This window comes from Globicephala melas, chromosome 2 (assembly GCF_963455315.2).
Source record: "Globicephala melas chromosome 2, mGloMel1.2, whole genome shotgun sequence".
NCBI classification, from domain to species: domain Eukaryota; kingdom Metazoa; phylum Chordata; class Mammalia; order Artiodactyla; family Delphinidae; genus Globicephala; species Globicephala melas.
Window position 1 is genome coordinate 116,354,843 of NC_083315.2, and position 23,779 is coordinate 116,378,621.

At 34.4% G+C, this 23,779-nt stretch overlaps 1 protein-coding gene across 6 annotated transcripts in view; it reads left to right on the forward strand.

Annotated features, from left to right (window-relative positions):
- Nucleotides 1-23,779, forward strand: part of MIPOL1 (mirror-image polydactyly 1) — a 301,233-nt gene that overhangs the window by 139,301 nt on the left and 138,153 nt on the right. For 4 of the 6 annotated variants that reach the window (XM_030854822.3, XM_030854823.3, XM_060294761.2 and 1 more), the window contains exon 10: nucleotides 6,275-6,382. The exons of the other annotated variants lie outside the window; for them this stretch is intronic. In XM_030854822.3, the coding sequence (XP_030710682.1) occupies nucleotides 6,275-6,382 (108 nt within the window). The remainder of the gene's footprint in view (nucleotides 1-6,274; nucleotides 6,383-23,779) is intronic. 6 annotated transcript variants of the gene reach the window in all.

Below are 23,779 nucleotides of genomic sequence, written 5' to 3' on the forward strand. Positions count from 1 at the left end.
ATGTTTTGTCTCTTATGGTGAGAATCCTAGTTCTCAAGGACACTGACAATATACAGATAGCATTTACTTAAGTTCAATTTGAGTATTAAAAATTTTTAAGTACAAAAAATAAAACCTCCTAGGTCTTAATTCACACATTAGAACTTTCAAGAACATTAATGTTTGGCAGAATATGAACACAGAAGATATTGTGTTATTATTAATTGTGTCAGTTTAAAACGAAGCCGTCTGAAACTATAGAATAAATTATATATTACTTAATTTAGGGACATTCTTCTTCCATAGCATTTGTCTTGTTTCTTTTCATTCATTAAATTATGGAAAATCATTTAACACCTGAAAGTGTGGCACTTTGGGACAGTTTGCCACGTTGAGTGGTCCCTGGGCCTTATCTTCTGTCCCTCTTGTACTGCATGGCCATGGAAACTGAGCCCAACTATGCAATGTAGATAAATGTCCTCATCACAAAAATAGATTTATTAAGCTATATTTATCTCTTTGGTTACCGTATTTCGTATAAAAATTGGCCTGCGAGTACCCTCCCCCCGATCTTTTCAGAAGGAATGAAAGAGAAAATCTGTGAAGATTAAAAATGAAGAGGAAGCCAAAAACAAAAAAGGAAACCTAAAGAGTTACAAACATATCAGTTAACTAGGAATATAAGACCAGATATAGATCCCAAGGGCTAGGAACTTGGGTTTTATTGCCCTTAAAAGGAATGATGATGGGACCACTTGAGGTGGGAACTGAATGGAGACCCTTGCATGTATATCCAGAACCATATAAAGAACAACTCTTTAGTATAAGGGAATCTAGGAAAAATAGACAACTTACTGGTTTAGGAAAGGGACAAGGAAATTTGTCTTTGGTCATGACTGAGCAAAGGGGGACAATTATACTGAGAAATCAAAGGGCTGGACACTAAATATAATAACCATTATGGTGAGGATTCACAAACTAAGACATTAACATAAAAACCTGTCCTAGGGACTTCCTTGGTGGTTAAGAACCCACCTGCCAATGCAGGAGACATGGGTTCGAGCCCAGTCCAGGAAGATCCCACATGCTGCAAAGCAACTAAGCCCATGCTCCACAACTACTGAGCCTGCGCTCTAGAGCCCACGAGCCACAACTACTGAGCCTGCGAGCCACAACTGCTGAAGCCCGCTCACCTAGAGCCCGTGCTCCACAATAAGAGAAGCCACCGCAGTGAGAAGCCTGCGCACTGCAACGAAGAGTAGCCCCCACTCGCTGCAACTAGGGTGTGTGCCCACTCACAGCAACGAAGACCAAATGCAGCCAAAAATAAATAAATAATTTATTTTTAAAAAAGCAAAAACCTGTCCTAGATGAATAAAAACTTTGGGTCACCCCCACAAGAAGCAAATGCAAAACCAGTCTGGGCAATTCTTCCACACACAGGTTAATATAAAACTTCTACCAAAACAGGATTCTCCACATAAGAAAACAGTCCACTGTGAGACACAATTAAAAGAGACCATTAACAATTTGAGATAATAGGAAAATATGAAGGAGTATAAAATATGTGTATTTAAACAGAGAAATCATTAAGTAATACATGTAAAAAAGAGCACTGTGAAAAAAAGATGGACAGAATTGAAAAAATACAAGGAAATATCTAGAAGTGAAAACTATAGTCATTGAAATTAAAAGATAAGTAAACAGAGGAAGGGATAGACACAGCTGAAGATAGAATCAGGAATCTCAGTTCACTAATGATAGATGCTCAGAATTCACACACATACTGAGAGATTTAAAATATGAAATAGAGATTAAAAGATATGAAAGGAGGGACTTCCCTGGTGGCGCAGTGGTTAAGAATCCGCCTGCCAATGCAGGGGACACGGGTTTGAGCCCTGGTCCGGGAAGATCCCACATGCCACAGAGCAGCTAAGCCCGTGTGCCACGACTACTGAGCCTGCACTCTAGAGCCCGAGCCATGACTACTGAAGTCCACGCAACTAGAGCCTGTGTTCTGCAACAAGAGAAGCCACCGCAATGAGAAGGCTGTGTACTACAACGAAGAGTAGCCCCCGCTCACCGCAACTAGAGAAAGCCCGTGCGCAGCAATGAAGACCCAACACAGCCAAAAATAAATATAAAAAAATAAATTAAAAAATAAAGATATGAAAGGAATATGAGTAAATCTAATATATGACCTATAAGGGTTTCAAAATGGGAACTAGGTAACATTTCAAAATATAATATCTGTGAGTTTTCCAGATTTGGGAAGCCTAGAAAGTATCCAGAAGATTAAAATAAATCCACCTGTTGACATATTGTAGAATTGAAGAACTCTAAAGTTAAACTACAGAAGATTTTAAAGCAACCATTGAGAAAAGACAAACCTATAAAAGAATGGTTATCAGACTAATAGTGACTTCACATTAGCAACAATAGATGCCAGACTGCAATGGAACAGTATCTTCAAAGTGCTGAAGATACAACTTTTGTCATAACTGTTATATCCAGTAAAGAGTGTCTCAAGAACAAAATAATCACATTTTTAGGCAGAATGTCTCACTGAGAGATCTTTTAAAAGCTGTGCTCTGAAAAGAGGAACTTGAACCCAGAAGGAAAGCTAAGATGGTTTGATAGGGAACTTCTACCAATTCTTATAAGAATAGATAATTGTATATAAACTGTTTCCAAAAATAAAATACTTTTTATGAGGCTAATCCAACCTTGATAACAAAACTGGAAAGGATAGCACAAAAAAGGAAAAATACAGGTCTGTCTCACTTAGGAACATACCAGCAATCTGATATATAAAATATTTGTAAACCAAATTAAGGTATCTATTTTTCCTACACATATACACATGTTCAAACGGATGTAACCAGTGACATCTAACAAAATTCATCTAAATGATTATATGATAGAAGCATTCCTTTTAAAGTCAGAAACAAGAAGAGAAGAATGACCACCACGTAAAGGGAATTTGGGGAGTTGCATCTTCTAAAATACATCCAAAGTAGGACTGCTGCTCACTACCATCCTAGTCTGAGCCATCTCATCTCTCTCCTGGACTACTCAGTAACCTTTATTCCAAACCCTCCAGCAGCTTTCCCACTCAGAGTAAAAGCCGTTATCTGTAAGATCTCATGGCTCTTCTCACCTCATCTCCCAGTATTCTTCCCTTGCTTACTTCATTCCTGCTGTTCTTCCCCCTGTTAATACTCAAGCATACCAGACAAGCTTCCACTTCAGAGCCTTTCCCGTATTGTTCCTTTTGCTTGAACCACTGCTTCCAAAGAGCTGAAGACTTACTGCTTTGTCTTCTTAGTGTCTTTATTCAAATATTGTTTTCTCAACTTAAAATTTCTCGTATTTAAAGTTACAAAAATTTCTGTACCTACTCTTTGTACTCCATATGTTTCTAATCTGTTTTGCTCCGTAACATTTTCACCTTCTATCATATTATGTATTTCACTTATTTATTTTATTGTCTCTTTTCCCATCTAGAATATGAGTTCCATGGGGACAGAGATTTTTATCTATTTTGTTAAATGCTGTATCCACCACCACTTATATAATTATGCCTAGCACAGAGTAAGTGCTTATTAACAAATATTGGTTGAATGAAAATGCACTTCAAAATAGGGGTTCCTTGGAGAAAGCGATGGCAATGAGATTGGGTGAAGGAAAAATTTGTGATAAAGTTATAATGTTTTATATTTTAAAAATCTGAAAGAATTACAGCAAATTTATTTTTCATTTAGTAAATACTAGTGATCAGACAACAGTTTCTGTTGTATTATTCCCTGTCTTTTCTTTATATTTAAATGATAATTAAATTTTTAAATATAAAGATGTATAGAGACTAAATTGGTGACAATGTCAAGAAAATTTGAGATGTAAATTAAAGGGTAGGATCTTTATCTACTTTACAAATATTATGTAAAATCATAATGTGACAATAGTTAATAGAGTGTAGCACTTGGTAATGAAAAAATAGTTTTATCTCTTTGCTTCAGAATAAATTTCAGGGACTTCCCTGGTTGTCCAGCAGTTAAGACTCCACGCTCCCAATGCAGGGTGCCTGGTTTTGATCCCTGGTCAGGGAACTAGATCCCACATGCATGCTGCAACTAAGAGCCTGCATGCTGCAACTAAAGATCCCACGTGCTGCAACTAAGACACAGCACAGCCAAATAAATAAATATTCAAAATAAATTTCAAAGTTAAAGAGTTTGGTTAAAAAAACAAACTAGGAAAAATTACACAGAATATGCAATTTCGGGAATATGTATAAGTCACAAACGTGTATTTGACAAGAGCATTTGTGTATGGTTTTATTCAGTTCAAAGTTATTGTTGGCTTGCCACAGCTTGATTCCCAGGTCAGTGTTAAATTTAGACTTTATGAAGAAATGAAAATAAACTCAACATTTATTTCTTGAGCAAGAGTGAGTGAATTTTTCTGTGTGTATCATGTAGAAAGAAAGAAGTTTCTATCTTTGGATCATTTCTGATTTACTTGGAAACACTAAGAAATAGGTGGTCAGAAAACTCGTGACCATGCTTTCTCACTTGACCCCTGATATTTCTATCTTCAGTCTTTCTCTCCTATATTCTTCCTCTTTCTCCTCTTTCAGCTTATAAAATTATGTATCCAGAATAAGCCCAACTCAGATGTCCTCTGCTCCATGAAACATTTTTTTACTCCCACGGCCAAAATTATCTACCCCACCTTTGTAACCTTATAGGTCGTATTAAATCATTCTAAATACTTAGTATGTAATCGTTTGTATTAAAATTAATTGAAAATGTAGATGATTATTCTAATCGAGAACATGTCTAGTAGATTGTAATGCTTCTATGTCTTATTCGTTTTCATGCCTCATGATTTGTGTCTTCACTAAACACATTTGTATTTTGATTGCATTTGTGACCAGGTATTTTAATTGTTACAAACTAAAAAGGGACAAATACAAATATGTAAATCATGTGTCCCCTCCAAATAAAGTCCAAATGATGTCATCTCACAAAGGTTTTAGGCACATAATTTTTAAAAATGTCATTAGTATGTAAACATCATTACGTATATAATTTAAGTGAATATCGGGAGTTTGATAAGACGTTTTCTTTTAAAAGAATTTGTATATTACTTAAGGTTGGGAAATACTGATACAGATTGCAGAGTAATATTGAGGTCAGAGGCAGAAATCATCATTAGAGCACTAAAAAATGCCAGTTTGGATTATGACTGCATCTTGATTTTGTATCATAATAATGATTTTTAATTCATTATGACAGTTAACCATTTGTCAGGTAATGTAGAAGTAACTTTGTCTAGACTTGAATCAGTATGTGTACTTACTTATTGGTTGTTAAATATCCTAATTCAAAAATAGATAAATTAAGGAGTGTTTTTTTAATATTTTACTGAACGATAGATTTAGTACTTTATTCCTTTGCCAATAACCCTTGTATTTTCATATGGTCCTGATATGCAGCATATCAGTTTATATTCTGTACAATTATTGTGTAAAATGTTTGATACATTTATATTAAGATTTTGTTTTCAAGTGGCATGACATTTCAATGATTTTTTGAACATAGATGCTTCTATTAGCCCATTTAGGCTTTTGTTTATAATTTCTTTTTTACTTACATTTTTATATATTACCAGTAGGTCAAAATGTCATTTCTTGTCTTTGTTATCCCTTGTTTTACTTAAAAGTAAGGTTTAGTCAAAATAGGAATTAAAAACACTTGTTTCCTTAGTTGTTTCCTAGTCATGTAGCACTCTGGCTGTTATTTCTTCTCTACTCAACTGTTTCTTTAGATATTTCTAAAAATCTGAAAAATCTCATATATTTTTTTATTTTAAAAAATTAATAAGAAGTCATCACAAATATCATATTGTACTTTATTTAGAACCTATTGTGATTTTTAGAAGTATACTTTTATTCAGCCAGCAGATACATAGTGAAAGCCATTTGGCTAATGAAGAAAATAATTTTAAATATAGTTTGATCTTAATTGTATAAGAAATAAGTATTTTTCTAATTTATATGGTAGTATTTAGATTAATAAAAGTCAAACTGAAAATTGCAATTGAATTTGCCAGAGTATTATAAACAATATTATTTTGTTCATATTCAACATTACTTTTAACTTACTATTCTTATTGCAAAGGATACTCTGTCTTTTAGAGAATACAATGGTATTATTTACATTAATTCATGTGGGTTGGTGAAAAAAATGCTATAACTCCTTTACTTAATGGGATTCTTCCCCTGTGGCAGTGCAAACGGCTAGAGCAGGAGCTTCATCATCTGAAAGAGCAGAACCAGACTTCAGCAAACAACATGAGACATCTGACTGCTGAAAACAATCAAGAACGTGCTCTGAAGGTAAATCTCCATTCCTTCTTGCAGGCAAATTAAGGTTGTAAGCCCTGGTGCCAGCTTTCTGTGCTGCATATATCAGTTGTGTACATTTCAGCAGAAGTGAGCTGTGGTGTTTGCCAACAACCCGTTCTTTAAACACAGATACAGCACCCTTCTGTTATGGTATTATTTTATCTCGTGTATGTGTACATGAAAACAACATATTTTCTGAATTTCAAGTGGTGGTATAATAATAACTTTAGGTTTATGTTCATTCTGTTTCTGATTTCAAAATATGTTGTTACCTTCTGTAGTTAATAAAAAGTGGCCACCCTGAAAGAAAAAAAAATTAAATAATGGGCTTTTTCTTTGCATCAATATTTATTACAATAATTTTCTAAATGACTTGTAATATTAGTAACGCACAGAACTGATGCTCCTTGAAAGGTATGTGAATATGTTTGGGAATTGAAAGAGTACTTAAAATGTTACTTACATCAAAAAAAGAGGAAGAAAATATATTCTACTAGAACTTGTAACAAGTAAAGAGTACATATCATGACAAAAGTTCTGTTTCATTTTAATATAGATCCTGTAATTATAAAAAAGGACATTATTTCAATTCTACTAATTATCTTTTCTTCTTAAGATACTTTTCATTCTCTTTTTTTGTCTTTACCCCAGTTCCTAGCATAGTGCCTATGACATAGTAGGGGTCCCTGCCCTCAAGGTGCTTATGCTCTCATTAATGGGTTAAAAATAAAACATAACACATCCACAGGAAACATAAAAGATTCATCATTGTTGTTATTGTACAGTTAAAAAAAGGTGTGCTATCAAGAGGATTGTATTGTACTTTGTTGTCTTAAATTCATTTCTTGCTGCAGATTATGAAAAAAATATGTCATTAGCAGGGTAAGTCATTAAGCCAGAATCATCTACCAATGTTGAGAAAAATGGTGACATTTTGATGTGGAAATAATTTTAACCTGTTTATAAAGTATGAGATATGGTTGAAGTCAGATTTTTCTACAAAATGTATGTAGCTTCATTTTGAAATTCTCAGTGGTGGGGGTGGGTGTGTAATAACTTTGCTATTACTCTTTAATGCACTTTCTCTTTATTTCTCCTGAATTTATATATAGACCAGAACAATAAATGGGAAAGAAAAGAATTGCTGTAATTATTTTTCAGTTACCCTGAGGAATTTACTATTGTATGAGTAAAATTAAGTATATAATTATTTAGATGTATATTTGCAAATCAAAGGTAACATAATCTTTTAAAGACACCTTACATTATGAGTGCTAATTTATTACCAGCATTAGGGGACAGATATTATGTGCTCTATATGTTATGGCTATTACTATTTAAAATAGAACCTAAAATAAAAATTCTAGGTTAAGTTACGTAATAATTGCATAGTCTTTATTCTGGCATTTTTGGTTGTGTATTTACGTTAACTTGAATTAAGCGGCAGCTGCTATTTATGAAGAGAAAAAGATGCATATTTCTAAGAGGTTATTAAAATTAGAAGGCAAACTGTAGACCAAAAGAAACCTGGAAGTTAACATAAGTAGTACTATTATTAGTATCAGTAATAAAAGTAATATAAATAAATAAATTTGAATAGGATGAGAGCTGAAAATTTTACGTTTTATTTCATTGTATTATGCTATAATTCCTAAAGGAAACAGTCCTAGATATAGGTATGGAAAAAAATTTGGGCTTCTCTGGTGGCGCAGTGGTTGGGAGTCCGCCTGCCGATGCAGGGGACACGGGTTCGTGCCCCAGTACGGGAGCATCCCACATGCCGCGGAGCGGCCCGGCCCGTGAGCCGTGGCCGCTGGGCCTGCGCGTCCAGAGCCTGTGCTCCGCAGCAGGAGAGGCCATAGCGGTGAGAGACCCACGTACCGAAAAAAAAAAAAAAAAATCTAAGCTAATGGTCATACATTGCACAGAACTTTCCAAAGTGATAACTATTGCAGATACATGATTATCATACGTGGATATACTTTTTAGTAATCTAGTGCTATTTGAATAATAATGTCTTTGTTTATTCTAATAACCAGGAAATTCTTTCTAAATTAATTTTTATGAAAGAGCATAAAATTAGACTTTTGGTGATCACTTATATGCATTATTTTTGAAGTAGCATGGAATATATACTAGATAAATCTGCTAGCATGACACTTTCCGTACTTTTATAATATTTGCAATTTTCTCTAATAATAAGTAGAACACAGTGGTACATATAGGATGAGGGGCTGAATTTATACTGATACTAATCTATACCCTGAGAGTTACTTAAATTAAAAGATAGATTATTTTCTCTTTTAAAATAAATTTTATCCACTTATATTAAGAAATTTGTTTCTTGGTGAACACAATTTTGAACATTTAATGATTTTAAAGTAAATTTAGATTAACCATAAATATGAAGGCATTAGATTTAATAAGAAATGTCATATAAAGTGCCTTTCTTTCCTCTTTTATTTTATTTATTTACCTTCCTTATCACACATTTTTAACCTCCTACAATTGGCCTTCAACACTGTAATTCCATTGAAAGACATGCTTTCTTAAATTATAGGTGACCTCTGGTGGTTAAACCTGTAAAACTTATCATTTCATATCCTTCTCAATAACCCAGTCAGCCTAAGAGGAACACATTTCAATCTTGTTGGTCCCTGCCTTCATGAAATTCTTTCTTGTAGTTCTTTATTTCTATCCTCATCATTTTTCTTTTCTTTGATCGTTATTCTTTAGCTGGTGCCTCGTTTTCTACCAATTCCTAAGGTATAAATGTTCCCCTGGGTTATGTGATTATTCCCTTAATTTTTCTTTCTGAAAAAAACCCCAAACTTTATTATTTTAGAGCAGTTTTAGCTTCACGGCAAAATCGAGCAAACTACAGAGCTCCCTCATATTCCATGCCCCATACATCCACATGCCTTTAGCATCCGGTGCAAGAGTTGTACATTTGTTACAATACATGAACCTACATCAGTGTAACCCAAAGTCCATAGTTTACATTAGGGTTCACTCTTAGTGTTGTATATTCTGTGGGTTTTGAGAAATATAAATGACAAGTATGTACCATTATAGTATCATACAGAAGAGTTTCACTCTAAAAATCCTTTGTGTCCCACCTATTTATATCCCTCCTTCCCCCCAACATATACCAGCCATTGATCTTTTTACTGTGTCCATAGTTTTGTCTTTTCCAGAATGTCATGTAGTAGTTCTTTTCAGATTGGTTTCTTTCACTTAGTAATATGCATTTAAAGTTCATCCATATCTTCTGATGGCTTTATACTTCACTCTTTTTAGTATTGTCTGAATGTACCACAGTTTATTCACCCCCCTAATGAAGGACCTCTTGGTTGCTTCCAAATTTTGGCAATTATGAGTAAAGCTGCTGTAAGCATCCACATGCAGGTTTTTCTGTGGACATAAGTTTTTCAACTCACTGGGGTAAATACCAAGAACTATGATTGCTGAATCGTATGGTAAGAGTATGTTGAGTTTGGTAAGGAACCACCAAACTGTCTTCCAAAATGGCTATGCCATTTTGCATTCCCACCAGTAATGAATGACAAGTTTCTGTTACTCCGTATTCTTGCCAGCATTTGGTATTTTGTTTATTGCAGGGTTGTCTCTTCTAATTTCATCCGTTCTGTGATATCATCTATCATTTGTATCCTAACAGATGCTTTGTCTGCCCTTCCACTTGGATATCTTAGTGACTCCTTAACCTCAATAAACTTAAAAACAAATCCCTAATTCGACTTCCTAAGCCCTCTCTTCAACCTAGGAGGAAGTCAGGACCTGAGCCAAACACTATTGACTGTATAACTTAACATTTATTCTTAGTTATAGTCTCCTTTGTTTGCCTTTACAGCTTTATAGAAGCTGGAAAAGTTAAACACTTTCTGAGCCTTTTTTTTTGCCAATGAGACATAAGAGGAATTCTGCAGCAGGGGTGGGAGAAGAAGGAAGAGTGTCTCTGGATAGGTTTTTGTTTTCCTGACATGACAGGTGCAGCAGGCACTGTTTCTTCCCTTCTTATTACTTTGAACACTTACTTGCTGCCTGGAACAGCAGCAGCAATTTTATAGCTATGAAGCAAACACCAAGAGAAGCAGAAGCTGGCCTTTAACATCATTGAGCCCTTTAGCCAGTGAGCCACTTTGAGAACTTCAAGCAACTATACCCCGACATTTTTCTGGTGACATAATGCCCTGTAATTTAAATTATTCTTAGCAGTTTTCTATTTACTTCCAAATTGATCAGTTAACATCTATTAATTAATGGCACTACCGTACTCCTAGACATGTAGGCTAATATCATTGACATAATCTTCATATCCTTTCAAACTTTCACCTACTACAAAGTGATAGAGCATCCAGTCCTGTCAATTCTGCGACAGTGATTTGTCTCCTTTGTATTATCATACCTCTACCCTATGTCAAGTTCATGATCTAGATGATAATAGTACCCTCCCAACTAACATTTTTGTCCTCAATTTCTCACCTTTGTAATCAGTTGTCACACTTCCATTAGCTGTCATTCTAAAACACAGGTGACACTTTTCTACCCCAAAACCTTTACTAAGTCTAACATTTTCAGCAGTGGAAGAAAACAGATATCGTGACTTTCCTGATAAGAACAATAAAAAAGGAGGCTATCATTTTAAGAATATTTTACAACATTATTGAGAAGATAAGGAATCTGAAAAGGCCACTAAAATAAAGTGGAAATAGAAAAAAAAATAAAAACATGGGAAATAAGTGATTGCCTGAAGCCATCTTGCATCTTATATTTGTTGTCTCTTTTCCTGATGGGAATAAATGCTCCATGAGGTCAGGGATTTTTGTTTACTTCATATACCTCTGTATCTACTGATGGTATTATAAATACTTGACAGTCAATAAGTCACAAATATGACCAATCATAACAGATGCCAAATGTTAACGATTTGTATAGCTATACCTTTGTGTACCAGCTGAAACTAGCTATAGATGTATCTCCTGAAAATACCTATAGCAGCCATTGAATAAATATCTGTTGAGTGAATTAATACCACAGGTACAATTTAGTATCCTGCTTTCCCTGCTTAGCACTTCATAAGTATTATCCAGTACACTTATTCTATAAATATCACCTTAATATATTACATAATTGCAATCCACAAATGTATCATGATTTTCTTAAATCTTCCCTTAATGTTAAATATTTAGGTTGCTCGCAATTTTGCACTCTTATAAACACTGCTGTGAAAAACTATTTTCGTGTAAATATTCAATCCCATTTAGCAAACAAATTTTATTATTTTTCAAATTTTTATTTTTGATAAAGCACATATTTTTGAAAATGAATGATTACATAAGGGTTTTAATAAAAACATTGTAATCAGCATCCTCATCTTACCTCTCCTGGTTTCTGCTCCAGAAAAGAAATCACTTTCAACTCTTAGCAATTTATTCTGTATCTATACTATATTTCTAAATGTAAAGCTTATACTATTTCTTGATATTTCCTTTTTAGTTATTATTAATTGACTTTCTACTATGAAGATAAGGATTTACCTTTCTCATCTTTTTGTTAGATCAGTGTTTAGTATTTACAGTATTATTATAATATTCATAGATGACTATATAGTGAAGTACCAGCGTATGTTGGTTTATTGTGCTTTGCTTAATTGCGCTTTGCAGATATTACATGTTTTTTCAAATTGAAGATTGTGGAAACCCTGTGTTGTCAGATGATGGTAGCATTTTTTAGCAATAAAGTATTTTTAAATTAAAATATGTACATTTTTTAGCCATAATGCTATTGCACACTTAATAGTATAAGCATAACTTTTATATGCACTGGGAAACCAAAAAATTCATGTGACTCGCTTTATTGCAATATTCATTTTATTGCAGTGGTCTGGAACCGAACCCACATTATCTCTGTGGTATGCTTATATTACTCAGCAATAAAAAGGAACAGTTTATTGATACATATAACAACTTGGTTGGGTCTCAAGGGTATTATGCTAAATGAGAAAAGCCAATCTCTAACGGTTCTGTTCATTTGACTCTACTTATATAACAGTCTCAAAGGAACAAAATCATTGTGATAGAGAACAGATCAGTGGTTTCTGGGAGTTAGGTTGTGGAGCAGGCTATGATTCTTAAAGGGTAACAGGGAGTTTCTTTGTAGTGATAACAGTTATAATTTTATAATATTAAAGCGTCATTGAATTATACCAGAAAGTAATGGAGGGAGGATTTAAAAACAGGTGAAATCCATATAAGGTTTATATCCGAGTTAATAGAATTGTTCCAATGTCAATTTCCTGGCTTTGATAATATACTATGGTACATATGTATCATTGGGAGAAGTTAGATGACGTCTACACAGGAACTCTTCTTACTCTGCAAGTTTTTGTGGGTCTTGAATTATTTCAAAATAATACATTGTTTAAAAATTTACATATTCATCATAGCCAGTGAAAACAGTGCTAAGATATATAAAGGAAATTTTAATAATATTCCCTCTCCCCTCTCATAGTTTCTAGACCTGCCAAATTAATCTTGACTAGGAATTATAACAGTTACTCTATTTTACCTGACTTTTACCTAATTTTAGTGAGAATGGATTCTAAATTACACCAATTAGTTTTGACACTTACCATGGGATTTTATATTTTCCTTCATAATTTAGAGTCTCAGTTGGATAGTTCCAGCATATGGATCATCTCTGAGTCTGGTTTTGTGATTGCGTTGTCTTTGGACATATTTGTTGTTTGTTTGTTTTGCTTTTGCTTTTCACGTGTCTCATAATTTTTTTTTTGAATGCTGGACCTTGTGAATAGAACAATACTTCTTCCATCAGGCCAGTAGTGTGAGTATTGAGTTGATTCACTCAGGAGTTGATATGGATTTGGGTTTTGTTATTGCTATGGTAACTGTTAGTGCATCCTAAGTTTCAAGTTGCTCTTGGAATGGGTTGCTGTTGCCTTATGCTCAGGATGGAAGCTCAGGTACTGGAGGACTTTTTTCAATGTTCATACTCCACCGTTTTGTTTTCAGTTGATACTATATACTTACACCTGGAGGGTATCTCACTGTACACTCTTGCCCTTCTCCCAGCATTAGAATGCTGATTTTTATCATCTAGTGTTGGAGGACTGAGGGTTTTCTGCTTCAATCTTATGCAGTCCCTTTGTGCTTGGACTTTGGGGTCAGGCTTCCTCAGGATTCCTTTCCGTGGCAGACAAACTCTGACCTCTATCTGAGGCAGGTATTGTATGAGAGACTTTCATTCCCCTCTCTCAGTGTAGAAGCTATCTAATGGTATTGGTATAGGATCCTGTGCCCAGGTCTATTTCCTGCCACTCACCCAGGGATAGAAAGAGTTCTTTCTTCTACCATTCCCAAGCAGGATTTTTTTTTTTTTTCTGTGCCCTGAGGGTTAATGCCCCTCTGTTAGCTGTAGATGGCTTTTGTTCTGTTCGCAGAAGGAACTGGGACTGGAGTGGGGGTGGGGGGTGTGGTTTGCTCCTTTCTATAGCAGCAGCCAGTTCCCTCCCCCATATCCCCTGCAAGTGTCTATCACTGTAGGAAGGTATCTCTGGTTTTCTACCCTATCTTTGATATTTCTCATGAGCACCTGGTGGAGATCTGTGGGGAAGAATCTACCAGTAGGTGCAAACCCCCTTTTGTCAGGAATTTCTGAAGGTTCTGTGTGGTGGCTGACCCTTCTTCTCATGTTCTGTTCTAGGTGAGCTAGTCTGTGTACCCCATTTGCCTTGATGCTTGTCCCTCCTTGAAATTAGGACTGGTTGTCTTCCTGAGCTTAGCTGTCTAATGAGCTCAAGAAAAGTTATGACTTTGTGCCTTATTCAGCTTTTCCTATTGTCAATGTGGAATGACAACTTGTTCCAGCTTTCTGAGACCTAGGCATAAACATTACATCTACTGTTGGATTTTGATACTGTTTCGTCATATTTAAGTAGTTTCTTTCTAGAATTTTTAAAAAGTTTTTATTAGTAGATGTAACACATTTTATTGAGTTCTTGATGTTGAACAATTCCTTGAATAAATTTTGGATTTGTTTTGTCATTGTTTTCCTGAGAATTTTAAAACTTATAATAGTCTGCCCTCATACAGTACTTACTGAGTACCAGGAACTGTTACTAATGCTTTACATATAGTGTTTAAGTAGTATTTAGACCTCAAAGTGACTCTTTGAGATAGTTGGTACAACTGTTTATAATTTTATAGGGTAAGAAAGTGAGCAACATGTGTTTACTAACGTGACCAATGTTATGAGTAATAGTAACTGGTGGACCTCAGATCTGAACCAAGGCAACTGATCTCCAAAGTTCACAATCTCAAATATAAATGAAAATTACCTAGAGCGTTTTTTTTTTTTTTACTGTATCAGGTTTTGTTTTGTTTTACCAAAGTATTTCTCTAATTATTAGTAAGTTTGAATTTTTTTCATATGTTCAAGGGATTGTGTCTGTGAATATAAATAAATAGATGTATTTGTTCATGTTTTTTCCCCATTTTTTCTGTTGGTTTTTGTTTGCTTTCTCTTGGTCTTTTGTCCATCAGTGGTTTTGTTTTTTGCATTTTACAGCTTTATTGATAAATGTTTCATGTACCATAAAATTCACTTATCTACTGTTTACAATTCAGTGTTTTTTGGTATATTCTCATATTTGTTCAGCCATCACCGCAGTCTAATTTTAGAACATTTTCAACACTCACCTAAAACATCCTGTACACATTAGCTGTCATTCCCCATTCCTGCTAACATCCTTCCCCTAGTCCCAAGCAACCGCTAAACTACTTTCTGTCTCTGTAGATTTGCCTTTCTGGATATTTTGTGTAAATGAAATCATAGAACATGTGATCCTTTGTGACAGGCTTTTTTCACTGAGCATAATATTTTCAAGGTTTATTCATGTTATAGCATATATCAGCACCTCATTCCTTTTTGGTTGATACATAATATTCATTGTATAGATATACTGTATTCTGTTTATCAGTTCATTAGCTGATGGACGTTTAGGTTGAACATGTAGATGTTTGACAAATTTTTAGTGAGTTTTTAGATACTGTGTAAGGTAGGAGTCCAAATACTTTCTTTACATGTGGATATCCAGTTTTCTCTGCACCATTTGTTGAAAGACTATTTTTCCCCCACAGAATTGTCTTGATACCATCTCAAAAGTCAGTTGGTCATAAATATGAGGGTTTAGCTCTGGACTGTCAGTTCTGTTCCATTGATCTAATATATCTATCTGTATGCTGGTACCACACTATTGATCACTGTAGCTTTGTAGTAGGCATGTCATCATGACCTGAGTCCTCCAGCTTTGTTCTGGCTTGTTTTGGCTGTATCCATTTTGATGTTAATGTTACTAGCTTAGTGAATGACCAAAATTTCTGCCTTCAGCTGTGGTCTTGACAAGTTTAAAATTGCGTTAGAATGGGGACTCTCTGGCTGTCCAGTGGTTAAGACTCTGCGCTTCCAATGCAGGGGGTGCGGGTTCAGTCCCTCGTTGGGGAACTAAGATCCCACATGCCGAGGGGAGTGGCCAAAAAAAAAAGTTTAAAAAAATTGCATTAGAATGATCTTGCCTTAAGTATTAAATAGAATCCATTTTTAAAACCACGTATTCTTGGTGCCTTTTTATAACAGAGAATATTTAATTGCCTTTTCAATTGTTTCAATATGTTTATCTAGTTTTTCTGTTTCTTAAGTCAGTTTTGTTGGTCTGTATGTTTTGCTAGGAAACACCCTATTCCCTTTAACTTACCAGATTTGGTATGATAGAACTATAGATAATTTTCTTAATTTTTGAATCTCTTCTATTTCTCTGTATTCACTGTCTCGTCTGTATTGTGGCATATATTTGCTTTCTCTTTCTCTTCTTCTCTCTCTTTTTTTCTTATAAAGTCTTTCCTGGGCTTTATGCATTTTATTTTCTTTTAATTAGTTGTTGGTTTTATTTATCCTTTCAACTTGATAAATTTTCCATTTCTGTTTACCGTTTCAATCTTTTTATTCTCTTTTTTGTTCTAATTTTTACAAGTTAATTAGCTTACCTCAGTCTTTTTTTTAAGTAAAATTATAAGGCTACATATTTTACTCTTGACTATTCCAACTGTGCCTTATAGTTTTGGGAGGGATCAAATGTTCACTTTTTTTCACTAGTTCTGTTTTGATTTTTTTGGTTGATCCAGGGTAATTTAGAGAATATAATTTAAATTCCTATATTTTAAAACATATTAATGTTTTATTTCTCACCAAGTAAATAGTCCACTTTGAAAGGTATCATCAACTAAATAAATAAAATAGTCTCTGTTCACAGAGCATGAGATTCAATATATATTCAGTTGAACTCAATTTAAGCTTCCACTATAGTTGCATTTTTATAATTTTCTCATATTGCTAGGAATTTCTTGCTTTATACATTTGTCTGCTCTATTCTTTGTTATATAGTGTTTATGACTACTGTATCTTCTTAAGCTATACATGTACATTCCGTCATTTTATAATATTCCTCTTCAGACTGCTTACAGCTTCATACCTTTAAGTCTTCTATTTCTGATACATGTATTAGCACTACTCTCTTGGTTCATTCAGACTGCTATAACAAAATATCACAGACTAAGTACCTTATAAGTAGCAGAAATTTATTTCTTACAATTTTGGAGGCTGGGAAGTCCAACATCAAGGCAGCAGTATGATAATGATCTGGTTAGGGCCCTCTCCCTTTTTAATAGCCGGCACCTTCTCGCTGTGTCCTCATGCGGTAGAAGGGGCAAGGGATCACTGTGGGGTGTCTTTTAAAAGAACATCAGTACCATGAAGCCTCCATGCTCATGACCTAAGCACCTCCCAAACCAAAGCTCGTACTTCCTAATACCATCATCTTTGAGGGTTAGGATTTCAACATAGAAATTTTGGAGTGATGAAAAAATTCAGACGATAGCAACTGCTTTTTCTTTCTTTTTTTTTCTCTGTTTTGTTTTGTTTTTACACTTACCTAGTATAATGGTGCTGTTCAGCAGTAATTTTGCTACTCAGAGTTTATTCATCCTTCACCCGATTTTTATAACCCTTGTTCTCCTGTAAGAAACAGCCTTTCCCTCATTCTCAGATGTGGTTTTGTTGGAGGTGATATACCTCTGTGGCCTCAGGTCTGACAAATCAGAATGTCAGATTCCCTTGGCCACAGCAGTGGCTCCAGAAACAGGCACCTGTACCACTTGAAGCCAATGATTCCAGGCCTTTTTTCTCTATATTGTTATGGATTTAATGTAAACAAATACCAAATATGTCATAAAGATCTTTCTCTATATATAAATACAAATCTGCATCATCCATTTGTTGGCTCTGTAGATCCCTGTGCTTGATACATAGCATGTAATTTTCTGTCTTCTATTTAGAATATTTTGATTCCAACTGTTCAATATCATAAGCAAAACTTTGAAAAATAGTCTTGCATGTACATCTTTGTCTTGGAGCATAAGTGACCATACAGTGGGAAGTATAGTGGCAGGAAATTACTTGAGAAGGGAGAGGATGATACCAGATCTTGTGCAGGTTGCAGTTCAAATCACTGAAGTGTATGAGAGTTTTCAGAGGTCAGATTTACAAGAAAAGAAATAAATGAAACAATAGTAAATTCCAACATTTCTCTGTTCGTGCACAAAAATAAGTGGTTCACAAAGGAGACTAAGAAGGAATAGTCAGAACGATAAAAGGATTACAAAGAGATTGTGTTATCGTAGATTCAGAATAGAATAAAGTTCTGTGACAGGGGTAGTTCACAGTGTCAAATGCTACAGAGAAGTCAAATAAAATCACAAGTGTCCATTTGATCTGACAGTTAGGAAGGCAGTGGTAGCTTTGTAGTTGCAGTTTCAGTTCAGTGGTTCCGGTGGTAACCTTGAATCTAGTAAATTGTATAGGTAATGAAAAGTTTAAAAGTGGGAGAGAGGTAGATTATTTTTTAGGAGCTTTTCTGTGAAGTAAAAGTGTGAGGGTTAGGGGCTCCCCTGGTGGCGCAGTGGTTGAGAGTCCGCCTGCCAATGCAGGGGACGCGGGTTCGTGCCCTGGTCTGGGAAGATCCCACATGCCGCGGAACGTCTGGACCCATGAGCCATGGCCGCTGAGCCTGCGCGTCCGGAGCCTGTGCTCCGCAACGGGAGAGGCCACAACAGTGAGAGGCCCGCGCACCGCAAAAAAAAAAAAAAAAAAAAGTGTAAGGGTTACAGTGTAATGTGAATGTGACCTGGAGGAAGATTTTAAGATGGAGAGAATAATAGCTAACATATGCTTAACCATTCTCCTTTTATAAGAAATCTGATGCGTGCCTCTCTAGCCCAAAGGTATCTAGTTATGACCTGTTTAGCCTGGTTCAAAAAGATTGATAGGTCTGATGATAATTTAATAATTTGGAATTGGGAAACTGAGAGAGAACAGGACAGTGAGCTTTGAATGCTGAACCAAACGATCCCAAGGTAGGCTTAGGGCCAGGTAGACTGCTGTAGGCCATGAGTACTCTGAAGTTATGAATCAGCCAATTGGAAAAGTTGGGGCCAATATATTAAAAAACACAAAATTCTGAACAAGGGAGATGGAGAGAAATTCTATCCTGGTTCCTAATAGCATTCTGTTCCCATGCCAGGCTTTGTTTTCCACATGATAAAGTTTTTCTTTCTTTATAAAAAGCAAGACTCTCAGCTAGACCAGGTTTACAGTCTTTGCATACCAAATGGGGAATTGCTGTGACAGCATTCATTATAGGCTCTCTGAAATGAACAATTACATTAAAGGGTGGCTCTGTGGATTACTGCACCAGGTATAGCCAAATCATTGAAGCCTGTGTAAGTTCATCAGGTACACCAAGATACAATAAAACTGATGAGGTTCAGATGAAACAACTGTGAACTATTACCCCTTACATAAAAGGAATACTGAATTACACGTGGGAAACTTCTATGGAGATTATCAGTGGCAAACCCCAAACGTAATACTTGTGAATACTTGCATTTAATTGCTCCTAACATTGGTTACTAATATTTTTTTAATTTTGACTTTCATAGTACTATTTTAGGAATTTAGATATTATTTTGATAAATAATGATAGAAATATAAAATTACATTTCATGCTTCCCTCCTGTTTTATACATTTTGTAATAATGCTAAAAAATTAATCAACGGGAAGATCCCACATGCCGCGGAGTGGCTGGGCCCGTGAGCCATGGCCGCTGAGCCTGCGCGTCCGGAGCCTGTGCTCTGCAACGGGAGAGGCCACAGCAGTGAGAGGCCCGCATACTGCAAAAAAAAAATAAAAATAAAGAAATGAAAAATTAATCAAAATGACTACTTGAATGAAGACATACACCTTCAATAGGAGACAGTTTTAGGCACACCAGGCAGATTCACCATTATGTGAGCTGACTTTAGATAGATCCTGGAATTTTTCTCCAGTCTTTGTATCATCTGGTCTTTGGACCTAGTATTTCTTCTGACTGAAATGCTCTGCATCATCTGTTGCCTTACTTCCTTTGTCCAGATAATATCTACTCATCCTGCCTTCAGTTTGGCCAGAGTCCTCTCTTGTCTCTGGCCAAACTGGAGAGGGATTTGTGTTAGAATGAAATTGTTTTAATAACAAAATAAGTACTGATGTGAAAAGAAATGTAATATGTGAGAAACTCTCAGTGCTCCCAGGACTTCTTCCTAAGTCTTTCCTAGGTCTGCCCACATCAGCAGTCCTACCTTCCCCTTGTCTTATGCTCTCACCTCATTATCTCCTCTCTTTTTTTCCTGACCTATTGGTCTTTGGTATTATGGTGGCCAAGAAGGTATAAAAGAGCAGAGTCCATGATACATTGTTGGAAATAGTACCCTGGGAACCTTTAAAGACAATAAAGGTCCACTCGATTGGTTGTTAGGTAATGAGTATAGGTTAATGGTTCTTAACAGAGGCATGTATCAGAATCATGAAAAGAATGTTTACAAAATAATAAATCTGGGCCTGACCCAAAGCATAGTGAATTGGAATATATTGCACTGAATTTGGAACCTTACTGGTGTAGACTTGGTGTTTAGACATAAAATAGGGGCAAAATATTTCCCCAACCTTCTTTAGGCCTATGGAATTTTTGTTTCTGAAAATAATAACATTTGTTTTCTACCAGTTGTGCTTTTTAATTTTAGTTCTGTTTAATTTTCTAATTGATTTCTGGATTGGGCTGATATCAGTATTTTTGTGGTATCATCAGTTTTATGTCTTTTATAAAGTTCTTTGTTGGTATTTTAGGGATAAGCTGGATGAGGCTACACAGAGATTGCTGGCCAAATGAAAATTTTCTCTTTCATTTTTAGCATTTCCAGCAACCAAATTCTATACAAGGTTGTACCTCATAGTGATTTGGAATAAATGACATATTAAAATCTCTTGTGAACTCCAGTGTAGTAATACTGTGAAAAGTGTAGTGCAAAATCCAGATGGTTATTTAAAATACTATGAAATTTAATTTGATGGATTTTTTAATATTACATGTTCTTTCTAAAGTAAAATATGTATATTTTTAAAACTTTAGATTATCAAATACAATTAATTTACTTTGACTACTAAGTAAAAATATTTCTGATTTCAGACATGATGATAGAAAGCAGTCAAGTCCTTCATTAGAGATTACATAAAATTCTCAATAAAAGTAACTATATTTAACAGTGTAGTTTTCTGTACCAAGCAAATCCTTATTGTAGTAGCATTTTTGACTTGAGTGGTTTTTAGACACATAGTTTTTAGTAATTCATCTACAGAACTTTGGCATAATTAATTTATTTAGAAAACTAACATTTGACATAAATTGTCATAGCTATAGTATGTCTTCTGTATCAAAATGACTTCATTCTGTTGTTCAGTGTTGGTTAGTTTTTCTGTTATGTTGATGCATTAAAGCAGATATTAAATTTTATCATTAATTCAGTGCCTGGTCTCTCATCAAATCCCCTTAATTACAAATTGACTCCAAGGATTAGACAGCATGGATTTTAATTTTAACTGAAACAAAAAAGGCATCTTGAAAAATCACTCTTGCCTAGTGACTCGTAGACACATTTTAAAAGATCCTATAATTTATTGCTTAGTATTTAAAGTTCAATACAATACAAAATATACCACCAACATTTTTATTATCTTATATTCATATTAAATATGTGTTTTAAAATATATTTCATAGTCTTGAAAAAACTCGAGTATTTTTAGATAAATAGCAGCCTCAGGAGTTCTGATAACTTGTAACCCTTTCTTTAGAAAACGTTAACTTTGAATCTTGCACAACCATAATTGTATCTGAATGACATTTATATTTTCTTGTATTTCTGCTTCCTTAATAATTTCACAAAATCATACAGTGTGATTTTATATACCCCATAGAAGTCTTCCCAGTATATTCCAATATTCTATTTCCAGTACTGTATTATTTGCAGTTTATGACTATTTCATTAAATCTTCACTTCCTTTTGATACTTGCTATATTAAGTCCAGAATCATTTTTGTGCATTTTACTTTGAAGATATATGAACTTTTCTGTCCTTTCTAAAAGGGCCGGTTTTTAAAATTAAATTTTTATACATAATTATTCATTTTAAATAGTAGAATGACTATTCGTTTTTACTAGAATAAGAGGATGATGAAATTAAGTCATGATCACTGATCAAAAAGTACATATGTCCCCTGTATTTTTGTTGCATTATATGGTGATCAGGTTTTAACTCTGAGTTGCCTCTTAAAAAATTCACTTATTCTTCTGAAAAGTTTCTGGAATCTAACTTGTGTTAGTAGTCACTTACTTTGACTTTTATCTAGATCCATAAGTTTTCAAGTAATCACTTTACTTTAGAAAGACCAAGAAATAATTACTAATAAACTCTAAGTATTCTAAGGTAAATCATGTGTTTTTTTAATAAATTCTGTTGTCAATTACCTTTACCTTTTGAGAGATTGTAAAATATAAGTAATAATGTTCTTTCCAGTTAAGTGGATATTGTATATCTTACATTTTTGTAAATTGATTTTTAAATAGTATTCCATTGTGGGCTTTTGTGCTGTTGCTGTTAAACTGGGTTTTTATATGCTGAAAGGTAGCATCCGAATGAGCTCAGCTCATCATGGAAAAAATAAATTGCCTAGAAACAGATTGTTTACGTAATATTAGATGATAATATAAACCAACAAAAGCAGGAAATTAACTTTTAAGGCTGACACACTGCCCTTTCCTTGCTCCTTTGTGCTTGTAGGTATCATGTATGTGTTGTGATACCAAAGTACAGCGGACTTAGTTCAGAACTGTCAAACATAATTCTAAATTTCTTTACTTTGTTGGTTTATGTCACAACTTCATATTATTATTTTGTCCCTTAATGCTGTATAATGTCCTTCACATGTGAGATGAAGCAATACATGCGTGAATTGGAACAAGATGGAAAAGTTTATTTGCTTTTCTCTCATTTACAGTTGATTGCCTCTGATTAGCCAATATCGTGCAGCTCTGATGTAGTTCTTTAAATTTTGAAAAAAGGTAATACAAGAAAAAATTATAACATATCTGAGGAAATTTTTGAAAAATGTATGTACTAATTAAAAACGTTATTCACTCTTAATTTTTATTCCTGTTGATTACTTTTTATTTTATCATTTTCTTGTCGTCTTGAAAGGCAAGTATCTCTCTTTACAAAATAACTTCGGGCAATGAGAAACTACTAGTGTTTTATTATGAATACTCAAATACACAAGTATGATTTCACAGAGCAGTTATAATATGAATTGCAGAAAGGAATTATATGTGGAATTCTGAGGGTACGGCTAAACCTCTCAGAATATCCCCCAAGATTTACTTGGACTGATAGAAAGTTGGCCATTCTTTTAACAGCACCTGTTTCTTGATGATTACAGTAAAATGTACATAATTCATTCACTTGGTTTTTATATTCAGTAGTTATGTAATAACTCATCAACTGTTAATGAGTGTTATCTTTGCTTTGGGGGGCTCTTTTATAGTATTATTTGGGGACTTTTTATACTAATGATACTTCAGTATTAGAAAATTGGTTTGTTTTATGAGTATGAGTTCCATCTCTGTAGCAGTTTGGAAATTATTTTGCTTTCTATTTTTCTCTGTAAACAATTTCTACCCCTATTTAGGTATTCATTAGCACAGTTTTCTAAAGGAGAATTACATATTTTCAAGCTTTGAATTTTTCTTAATCTAAATCTTTCCTTGCATTGTAACCAAAGGTACTTGACTGCTTTTTCTAAAAAGGATTCTTATTTATTTCTGATTTGTATGTTAAACCTTATAGAAGATCAGATACTTTCTGTAAAAA